Raw genomic sequence first — 12,377 nt, forward strand, 5'->3', positions numbered from 1 at the left:
TAAAATATAATGTCTGATACATATTCATCCTCTTTTACTGAGAGGGATTCACCAAAAATAACATTCAGCCAACAAAATAAAACTCTGTCTCCTTAGAATTTACACTGCTGGTGTGTAAAAACCCATTTACATTTACTGTTGTAAAACCCCTTTTACATTTACTGATGTAAAACTATTTTTACACATACTGCTGTAAAAAAAAAAAATTACTTATGCAACTCCAAAAACTCATACTCCCCGCACTGCTGTGCATATATCCTCTTTTTAATAATCAACCATACAGAGCACATTTTTCATTTGGCTCGTTATATTTTTTTTAACCCACGCTTGTGTTCTACACTTCATTACCAAAAATGGTCAACGCTTAAAAAAAACATGAAACATTACAACCCTTCCAACAAAAAGCATAACATATATATGATGTATATGCAAGACAATAATAAAAAAATATATGCCGTATATGAAAACTAAACTACTCCCGTTGATTTTTTTAAAACATTAAAACTTACACCTAACATCTACGACCAGCATTAAATTCGATTTAGTTCTTTTCAAACGTAACAGTCAGTCAGCTGTTTGAGTTTACTCCACGCAAGATTAATTAATGCACCTTCGAGTGCATGTTGAAACAATCGACGACGGAAAATGATGGAGCAAATCGGACAGCGGTGGAGGATTTCGGGAGGCCTTTTGTGCTGATCGTTAGGCTCCGAAATGTCAGATCTGCTGACGTATATAGAGGACCACGTGGCTAAGTATAATTGTATCGGGCTCGATTATACAGAAACTACTTTATGATCAAAGGCGGTCCGATATGCTCTGGTGGTTTTGCTGAGCGGTTTTGGGTGCATTAACTGCTGCTCCACGGGTCAACTGATGTGCGGTTGAAATTACATTTTCAACACTCCCCTTTAATTTCAACTGCTGGGCATTCGGTCATACCCAGACACTTCCTCAAAAATTCAAAGCTTTTCTGATCCAATGGCTTTGTCAAGATGTCTGCTACCTGTTCTTGAGTCCTGCAATGTTCTAGGATAATTTCTCCATTGTTCACCAATTCTCTGATGTAGTGAAACCTTGTATCAATGTGTTTCGTTCTCTTATGAAACACTGAATTCTTTGACAATGCAATAGCTGAGCTATTGTCACAAAAAATCATTGTTGCTTTTGCCTGCTCTTGGCCTAAGCTCCTCAACATTCTTCTCATCCAAACTACTTGACATGCTGCTGCTGTAGCTGCCACATATTCAGCCTCTGCTATAGACAATGCTACAATGGACTGCTTCTTAGAAGCCCATGAAATGGCTCCTGAACCCATATGAAAAACATAACCGGAAGTGCTTTTCCGATCATCTACACTTCCAGCCCAATCACTATCAGTGTATCCAATTAAATCTGAACTTTCTGAGACACTATATAATATGCCAAACATTTTGGTACCTTTGACATACCTTAAAATTCTTTTTGCTGCCTGCCAATGTGCCTCCTTTGGCCTCTCCATGAATCTGGAAATTAAACTAACAGCAAACATAATGTCAGGCCTAGTAGCTGTTAAATACATAAGGCTGCCAACAATACTCTTGTACAAACTAGGATCAAAATCCTTGCTGCTGTCCTCTCTGCTGAGTTTTAATCCCATTACTGTGGGAGTGATCGCTGCTTTGCATTCTTGCATGTTAAATCTGCCCAACACTTGATTTACATATCTAGCTTGTGAGATAAAAATTCCTTTTTCATTTTGATCTACTTCTATGCCTAAGAAGTATCTCAAGAAACCCATGTCAGTTATTTCAAATTCCTCTTTCATGACTGATTTAAAATTCTTAATGAGCTGATCATCATTACCTGTGAAAATAACATCATCAACATATAAGACAACAATTAAAATTTTACCATCTTTTTCTTTGATGTAGACGGTGGGTTCTCCTTCACACTTGTCAAATTCATTATCCAATAGATAGGAATCTATCCTGTTGTACCATGCTCTTGGCGCTTGCTTCAGCCCATAAAGAGCTTTCTTCAATTTGCACACTTTGTGCTCTTCACCTTTCTTCTCATAGCCTAGAGGTTGTTCAACATAAACCTCTTCCATTAACACTCCATTTAGGAATGCTGACTTCACGTCCATTTGGTAAACTTTCCACTTGTTTTGAGCTGCTATAGACAGCACTGCTCTCACGGTTTCCATTCTTGCAACCGGGGCGAAAGTCTCCTCATAATCTCTCCCATATTGCTGCTTGTACCCTTTGACAACCAGCCTTGCCTTGTGTCTTTCTATTTTGCCTTCAGCATTGTTTTTGGTCTTGTAGACCCATTTCACTCCAATGACTTCTTTGCCTTTTGGTAGCTCAACCAAATCCCATGTTTTGTTTTTCTCTATGGCATTCATCTCCTCATCCATAGCTTCTATCCATTTCTTATCTTTAATTGCATCTTCAAAATGAATAGGATCATCAACATGACAATACAAGGAAAATAAGGAATTCATTCCTTCATCATAAATGTCACTTAGATTTCTAAACTTCTTACCTCGTTCATTTGGTGTACAAATTCTTGAAGATGCACTTGAAATTCCTCCTTGTGATGTGCTTGGAGAAGCACTTTCATTTATCCTCAATGGTGTCCCTTGCTGTTCTTATGTTGGCGCTGCTGTTTGGGGATGCATTTCAGCCACCTCCTCATCATCTTCATCATGAGACAAACAGTTTTTAACATTCACTGTTTTCTCTATGCTTCCATCCCAAGCTTTCTCTTCAATGAACTGAACGTCTCTACTGACAAAAAACTTCTTGGTAGATGGGATATACAACCTGTAGGCTTTGGATTCCTCACTGTATCCAATGAAAAGACATTTCTCCCCTTTGCTGTCCAACTTCCTCCTTAGCTGATCTGGAATGTGTGCATAGGCCACACATCCAAAAACTTTCAAGTGGGTGACACCTTGCTTTCTCCCACTCCATGCTTCTTCCGGCACTTTGTTCAACACTGCTTTTGTAGGACACCTGTTCAAAATATACACTGCACAATTTACAGCTTCAGCCCAATAATCATTTGGCAAATGCTTTGCCTTCAGCATGCTCCTCGCCATATCTATGATGGTCCTATTCTTCCTTTCAGCAAATCCATTTTGCTGTGGGGTGTACCTAGCTGTAAACTGTTTATGAATTACGTTTTCTCTATAAAACCGTAGTAATTCCTTGGAGATATACTCACCTCCTCTGTCAGTTCTCAAAACTTTTATATGCAGCCCGCTTTGGTTCTCCACAAGTGCTTTGAAATTTCGAAATTTTTCAAACACTTCACTTTTGTTTTTAAGAAAATATACCCAAGTTTTTCTTGTAAAGTCATCAATAAATGTTAGGAAATATTGGCTGCCTGCTAATGATGGAGCTTGCATCGGTCCACATAAATCTGAGTGGATGATCTCTAAGGGTGCCTTTGCCCTTATGCTTTTCCCTGATGGAAAACTTTCTCTATGTTGTTTTCCCAATATGCAGCCTTCACAAAGGCTGTCCGGTTTCTCTATCAATGGTAATCCTCTTACCATTCCTTTTCTGCTTAACAAGTTTAGACCTCCAAAATTGAGATGTCCAAATCTCAAGTGCCACAACCAATTTTCATCCTTTGGCACGCTTTGGAAAGCCTCTTGGGTGACTGTTGCAATTTCTCCTTTGTTTTTCAAATCTGCCCTTATTCTAAGAGGGAACATCCTGTTCTTTGTCATCTTCACTTCAACAATGCATCGTTTGTTGGGTGCTATATCCATGATGGTGCACACATCATTCACAAAGAAAACATTGTAACCCTTTTGAACAAGCTGTCCAATACTCAAAAGGTTACATCTCATTCCAGGGACATAGTAGACATCTGCTATGGTTTTCTTTTCTCCTTGCTTTGTAAATATTTTTACCTCTCCTTTTCCCATAACAGAAATTTTGCTATCAGTTCCTAGTGTGACTTCTGATTTCACATTTTTATCCAGGGCAGAAAAGAGGGCTATGTTTCCTGTCATATGGTTGCTGCAACCTGAGTCTAAAAACCATATGTCCTCACTGTTTGTTTCAGCCATGTTACAAGCTAACAACACATTATCTTCGCTGATGTTTTCTCTAGTGACATTTGCATTTTGTCTATTACTCATATCATGTTGCTTCTTCCTACATTCACTGGCATAATGCCCATATTTTTTACAATAATAGCATTGGACATTGGATTTTTCATACCTTTGTCCTTGAGCATGATGTTGTCCTCTTTGTTGGCTGCTGCCTTGGCCTTGGTTCTGATTTGGATTGATGCCTCTTCCTTGAGAATTTGCTGGGCTGTTCCTTCCACCTCTGTTCTGGCTTCTACCTCTTCCTCTCTTGTTTCCTCTGCCTTGACCTCTTCCTCTTCCAAAGCACATCTGGGTCTCGAAGGCTTGCTCTAGAGATGAGTTTTCATTTCTACTCAACCTCTGCTCATGTGTTATCAGTGATGCATGAAGCTCATCAACTGAAAAGTTTGAGAGATCTTTTGTCTCTTCTATGGTGGTGACAATCACATCAAACTTTGAGGGTAGGACCCTCAACAGTTTCTCCACAATCCTCCTTTCTTCAAGGGTTTCTCCATGAGTCCTTATCTGTGTGACCAGACCAATTACATGTGTGAAAAATGAGTCAATGGTGTCTGACTCCTTCATGCTCAGATTTTCAAAATCTCTCCTCAGCAACTGTAGTTTTGCTGTCTTTACTTTCTCCATGCCTTGATAGGCTGTTTTGAGGGTTTGCCATGCTTCATTGGATGTCTTAGCTGCTGCTATCCTTGGAAACACACTCTGGTCCACTGCTTGATACAACAATACAATGGCTTTTGCATCCTTCTTCCTATTTCTCTTCAGCAGATCTCTCTTTGCCTGAGTTAAGTTGTTAAATTGATTTTCATCTGCTGGTTCTTCAAACCCATATTCAACTAATTCCCATAAATCTTGAGAGATAAATAAAGCTCTCATGGTTATTGACCAGTAGTCATAGTTCTTCCCATTAAACTGTGGGAACTGGGTGTTAAACGTACCCATGCTAGTACTGGTGCTAGCCATTCCTTGCATCCTCAACTATGCTTCAATTTCTTGACTGTGTATTTTAAAACACTGACTGTTTCAGCAGTAACAAAAAGAAAACTTTGAGGAATACCTAAACCTTTTGCCTGAGACTTCACTTTGCTGGAGAAGATTTACTGCTGCAACAAAAGACTCCTCCCTTCAGCTTCTTGAACACCTTCAAAGAGCCTAAGCCTGCTCTGATACCACTGTTGGGGATTTTTCTGGTAAAATCCCAAAAACAAACAAACTTAACACATAGAGGCAATGCTTTGTTTCCTTCTCTCCACAAGATCCTTTGCACAAGGAAGCTTTAAAAAAATTTCTTGAGAACAGAGTATCACACCACCATAAAATGATAATGAATATAATGTCTGATACATATTCATCCTCTTTTACTGAGAGGGATTCACCAAAAATAACATTCAGCCAACAAAATAAAACTCTGTCTCCTTAGAATTTACACTGCTAGTGTGTAAAAACCCATTTACATTTACTGTTGTAAAACCCCTTTTACATTTATTGATGTAAAACTATTTTTACACATACTGCTGTAAAAAAAAAATTTACTTATGCAACTCCAAAAACTCATACTCCCCACACTGCTGTGCATATATCCTCTTTTTAATAATCAACCATACAGAGCACATTTTTCATTTGGCTCGTTATATTTTTTTTAACCCGCACCTGTGTTCTACACTTCATTACCAAAAATGGTCAACGCTTAAAAAAAACATGAAACATTACAACCCTTCCAACAAAAAGCATAACATATATATGATGTATATGCAAGACAATAATAAAAAAATATATGCCGTATATGAAAACTAAACTACTCCCGTTGATTTTTTTAAAACATTAAAACTTACACCTAACATCTACGACCAGCATTAAATTCGATTTAGTTCTTTTCAGACGGAACAGGCGGTCAGTTGTTTGAGTTAGTTGTTTGAGTTTACTCCACGCAAGATTAATTAATGCACCTTCGAGTGCATGTTGAAACAATCGACGGCGGAAAACGATGGAGCAATCGACGGCGGTGGAGGATTTCGGGAGGCCTTTTGTGCTGATCGTTAGGCTCCGAAATGTCAGATCTGCTGACGTATATAGAGGACCATGTGGCTGAGTATAATTGTATAGGGCTCGATTATACAGAAACTAATTTATGATCAAAGGCGGCCTGATATGCTCTGGTGGTTTTGATGAGTGGTTTTGGGTGCATTAACTGCTCCTCCACGAGTCAACTGATGTGCGGTTGAAATTACATTTTCAACAGTTGCCTAGCACATAATGATAACATCTAATGAGAAGGAATCATCTAATGGTAGGCATCTTATATCAAGAAAAGCAATATTTAAATAACTTATTTAACCTTTTCCTATTTGACAACTCACAACAAAAAAAAGTTCTAAATATATATTTGTAAATCTCTTTAAAAAATTATCAAACTTTATTATGGTAGCCACGTTGCCTAGCACATAATGATAACATCTAATGAAAAAGAAACATCTAGTGGTAGGCATCTTATATCAAGAAAAACAATATCTAAATAACTTATTTAACTTTTTCCTATATGACAATTCACAACAAAAAAACAAGTTCTAAATATATATTTGTAAATCTCTTTAAAAAATTATCAAACTTTATCATAATACAAATGAATGTTAAAATCTTATCTTATTTTATATGATTTTGTTTAATTCATTATTTCTAAACATAGTTTTGAAAGATGCAGCTCAAAAGTGAGACTGTCTAAGCCTCACTTTCGATCAATTGCAGATCAGAAGGCTGTACTTGGCCATTCTTGAACATTAAAGGTTCGAAATTATAAAATTCTAATGCTATTATTCACTGCCGGATTCGACGGCAGCTTCACTTTAATATAATCTCTACTCGTTTTGGTTAAAAATATATATATTCAACACCTACGTACACATCATATGTGGCAGACATACCTTTGTTCTCTTTCATAATTAGCGGATTGATTAAAGTTTCAAGGGATAATCATTCTTCGATCCGATTGTGAGAACTTTGAATATAACTTATAATTATGGATTTTGAAAACCTATAAACTTCAATAAACTTAAACCTTTTGATCTTTTGTCTCGCTAAAGCTAAGTAAAAGTGAAAATTTTAAAATCATTTCTTTTGTCTCCCTAAAGCTAAGTAAAAGTGAAAATTTTAAAATCATTTGCAATAATCCTGATTCTATATTATTTAGGGAAACATCTTTATACAAAACCATCCACACCTATGTATCTAAAGGTTTGATAAATCTAAAAATGCATTGAGGTTTGATAAATCTAAAAATGCATTGAACATTCAATCAAACCGCGGGTTTAGATTAGCATTTGCTAGATAACATGCAATACCGAACGAGTTCATAGAATGAATGATGTGGCAGTAATACCTTGGTATTCGCTTGAGCTGTGGCAGACTTCAGTCTTCTCGCCGTTGCGAACGCGCCTATGACTAACCCGAGAACCAACGCACCCACAACACCTAAAATTATGTTTGTTCTTTTGTCTGAAGACTTGTTCTGTGGACTATAATTAGCTGCCCCTCCTGGAGGGACTGCTGGAAGCTGCAGACTCGAATTATAGAACGGATATATTTCATAGCGAAGTATGCAGCTTCGGCTCCAATACTGAACTCCTGCAGTCGGATTAGATTTGAATATGCTATTGATTGAGAAGGCTAGACATGTGTTGCAGTCGTTTGTGGTTAGATCTCTGGTGCACTGGACCAGACCGTAAATCGTTTGAGAAAACGAGTCTAGGGCAGTACCGTAAGCAGATCGTTTCGTGTCATTTGCTGCTTCGTGTGACAATTTGTTTAAGAGATTCTGAGCAGACGCTTGAAAGTCAGTCGGGATAAAGACACCCGTGTCCCCGCCAAATGGCTAAGCGTAATTAGCCCCAACATTTGTCTGCATTATTCCGACGAAACTGTAGTTTTGATAACGTAAGAAGCAGTAAAAAGGCCAAGTACGAGCGCCAACGGTTCTCCCACATTTTTGTCGGATGGTAGTCGTTGCCAATTGCAAGCAAGTGTAGCATTGGTCGACTGTTGTGTCTGCCCTGCACTGGAAGAGACCATATACTCCGCCAGAAACAGAGGTGTTAAACCCAGTTTGGTTCGCCCCTTGAGCAAGACTATCAAAGAGAGTATTGAGATTGCGCTCAAACGTACTGTCTTCTGTATAGTTGCCGCTATCGCATACAGTTGTGGGCGTCTCTGTCACTGCGTTGCAAATCTGTCCACGAAGAGTAATATTGATGAAGGCCAGAAGAAGAATAATAAAGTAGAGTAGGTTAATTGTTTGGCAGGTCAAGAGAGAGGCTGCAGAATCCCTTGCAGGAAAGTTCATATTCGTTACGATTCTGATTGTCGTCGAACAGTGGAGACCGTGCATAGACTTAGCGGTGCTGCTACAAAAATTCTTGCTATTCTGCGAATGTTGTTAATCAATAAGAACCTCATACTGCGCGACCCATCAATACTTATATAATTGAAATATCTTGGTCTGACGTCACCTTACTCACTCAAAAGTGGGAATCCCAGTGACTGGTAACCAAGAGGTCGATTGTGTTAGGACGTGTGAACTATGCGCAGTCAAATTATGTATTCTTTATTTACTTTTTCTTTTATATATATATATATATATAAAATAATTCAAATCTCGATATTTATATTGGTGATTAATTTTTGGAGGAGTTATTATAGAATGTGGATAAGTTTGTTTATGTATGGGGTATACCCAGTGCATTATATTAGATATCATTTTGGGATTCAACTGAGTTAAGTAAGTCATTCATGTATGACCATTTCCATGAGATGACTAATTTCTCATGATTTTTGAATAGTTCACTTAGCACTCATTGCATCAGGTGATGCTCACAGGGGTGAAGAAATGGGATTGAAACTAGTGAAATGAATCACATAGCATCAATCATCACTTCCGGGGCTTGCACCACTCATTGCATCGGGTGATGCTCACAGGGGTGAAGAAATGGGATTGAAACTAGGGCTTCCCAGGAGGTCACCCATCCCAGAACTCCTCTGGCTCAAGAGCGCTTAACTGTGGAGTTTTCCCCACAATCAAGCCCACTTAGCTTGCTACTCCATTTGCAAAACCTTAGCAAGTATTGTCCCTCATGCAATGAGTGCTAAGTGAACTATTCAAAAATCATGAGAAATTAGTCAGTTATGACTACCTCTCATGGTCAAGTTTGTTTATTTTAAACTAAAATTTAAATAATCATTAGTATGTTATTAAGTGTATACATATTCAATTCATATATTAGTTCATTTTATTATTATTATTATTATTATTATTATTATTTAATTAATTTTTATGAATATTTTAAGTTTGTTTAAGTGAGATGTATTAAATGATGAGTGTATATTATAAATTTATATTTTATTATTATTTATCATTTATTTAATTTATATGACTGTATTATAATAAAATTGATAAATACTAATATCACATTGATTTAAAAAAAATAAAAAATTAAATACATAACTATCAAATAATTCATAAAAATATTTATGAAAAATTAAAAATTACAAAAAAAACCATTCACTAATTTCCAATATTTCCTAATAATAAAAATAAGTTTTAAATTTCAAATCCATCTTTTTATTAAACCGTTAAAGTTATTATCTACCTTTCACATTTATCTAGTTTATTAAAATAAATATTAAATTTAAGTTTTATATTAAAATCACAATTGAACTACCAAAACAGAGTTTTATATACTAATTATTTATAATTATTTAAAATAAATAATAAATATTAAAACCAATTATAATAAACTTAAACTGGCATTTCGAAAACTTTCGGTAAAACGTAAGTTCCAAACCCAGAGGGCCTTCCTTAAATGCAACACTTTGGTCCGCAGTATATATGTATGGTATTTAATAGTAAAAAATGTTCGATCCTGAACCCGTTCGCTCCAGACTGTATTTTAATTTTCAATTTCCACCCAAAAAAAAGGTCCTTTCAAAAATGTTTTTCCATGAACCTCTATTTAATTTGCCACTAAGAAATTACTTTGAAAATGATTGAGTATGAATTATATTTATCAGTTTATTAATATTTAAGTTTTTTAACGTAAAATAAGTAATAATTTGAATTATAAATATATATATACTTATCTAAAAAAAAATAATTGAATTATTTAAAAAAAAAATTATATCTAAATGTAAATAATTATTAAGCATCAAACTACATACTTTATTATATATAACTAAAATAAAAAACATTATAAAAACTAATTAAATTATGATTTTATTTTAAATTATTATTATTAATAATTATAGAAATAATTAATATATAAGTTACACAAAGTTAAAAAATATGGAACAATATTCTTAACCATGGAGATTTACACCCACTTTACTTTGAAAATTCTTAATCTACAAATATATTTTAATACAATATGATGGACCAATACTATGGCTTATCAATACCACATGCCTAAAAACCCATAGTTCAATTTATATGACATTTGCTCATATGACATTTCTTTAAATTAATCAATTTAATTAAAAGAGTATAACTATTTTAGTGATAAATCTCAACCTTTGAAATGTGTATACTACTATGAATATTCTAGAATATTTTGTGAATGTCAAATCTCTACCATCCACCTAATAAATATTTGTATTCATAATAATGTCTATTTTAGAATAGAGTTTCTAGAATTTTAATTTAATTGTCAATAATTATTACATTGATGGTAGAGATTTTATCTCCATAGAATATTCTTAGTAGTATACAAAAAATCAAAGGCTGAGATTTATTTTCAAAGTAGTTATGCATTTTTTTGACCTTTTAATAAAATTCATTAATTGAGAAAAAATGTCATATGAACAAGTGTGGTGTTAAATGTATTATGATTTTTGTGGGTATGTGGTATTGATAAGACATGGTGTTGGCCCATGATATTGTAACAATTCCCATTTATAGATTAACGGTTTCCATGATCAAGTGAGGGGGAATCTACTTAGTAAAGAATCATATTGCATGGTTTTTAAAAATATATATATATATATATATATATATTTAACTTATATATTAATTGTCTTTATCATCAATAATAATAATAATAATAATAATAATATTATTATTATTATTATTATTAGAATTTAGTTAATTAATATAAACTTAATTAAATATTATTTAAATTTAAATGTTACATTTAATTAAAAAATATTACACTTTATTATAAAGTAACAAATTAAATTTAATAAAAAGTGATGATGATGATAATTATGATTAACTTCCATTAAGTTGAATATGGTCTATTAGATTTTATGAATGTAAGGGATTAATTGAGATTCTTTAGCATTTTAGTTTTATAATTAAAAAGAAAGGAGAGAAATGTTCCTAGGTCACCATTGTAAGTCAAGTAGGTTGGTAGGGTGGAAAATATTTTGAGAATTAAAGTAGATGTGAGTAAGAGCTACCCAATCGAAGACACTGATTTTCTTCTTCAACTTCCTTAGTATCACAAAGATGACAAGCTCTTTAGTTGCAAGGTGTCTCTACTATAGATAAACGTTCAATTTCACCATGAAGCTCACTAGATTTAGTTCTTATTTTAGCAATGTTCATTTTCTTCTTAGAACTAGTCAAGATAGAAATATAATTCTAGTTTTCAAGAATAAGATTGATCACCTCCTTATAATATCTTAATTTCCTTTTTCCCTCTAATCTTCTCACACTTTATTTTTAAAAATAATAATCTTTTTAATATTAACATTATTCTTCAATATAGCCTTCTCTTTTACTTCCCAATAATCTATAATATACCTATAGAACATGAAAAATATTAAAACAAACCCTGTTTCACATCAAATAACTATTAATAACAATGTTAAAATAAACATGGTTCCACTAAATAACTGCACAATACAAATGAGAACATGTTTGGTGGGTTCAACAACGCTCTACAACATTAATGAAGATAAAATCCCTCCAAAATGCAAAACAATCAGTGAATCGAAAGGCTTATCTGCAAATCTGGTTGCTGAGGTAGTCTAGTACTTTGAAACTTTATTAACAATTTTAAATTTTAAACTATCAGTTAATAATAAAGTTGAGTATCTAATCAATCTATCATATTGATAATATAGATGATAAATTTTAAACAAATAAATTAATAATGGATTTACTGATTTTCTATTATAAAGCTACTATAATATTTAATAAATAAAACCAATCATGGTTTACTTAATATTAATATTTTCCATTCCTTGTTTAGCAATGAACTCATTTCGAGGTATGCCAACA

The 12,377-nt window shown here is 34.1% G+C and overlaps 1 protein-coding gene across 1 annotated transcript in view; it reads right to left on the bottom strand.

The window, feature by feature from the left end:
- LOC149174833 (uncharacterized) overlaps positions 1-12,377 on the bottom strand; it is a 48,183-nt gene that overhangs the window by 11,005 nt on the left and 24,801 nt on the right. The window contains exons 3-4 of the mRNA XM_089420982.1: positions 8,076-8,330; positions 7,485-7,976 (exon numbers count right to left, since the gene is read on the bottom strand). Of these exons, the coding sequence (XP_089277108.1) occupies positions 7,485-7,976; positions 8,076-8,330 (747 nt within the window). The remainder of the gene's footprint in view (positions 1-7,484; positions 7,977-8,075; positions 8,331-12,377) is intronic.

Source organism: Pinus tabuliformis, chromosome 4_1, assembly GCF_031772625.1.
Source record: "Pinus tabuliformis cultivar Carrire ecotype Pingquan chromosome 4_1, CPIR1, whole genome shotgun sequence".
Taxonomy (NCBI): Eukaryota; Viridiplantae; Streptophyta; class Pinopsida; order Pinales; family Pinaceae; genus Pinus; species Pinus tabuliformis.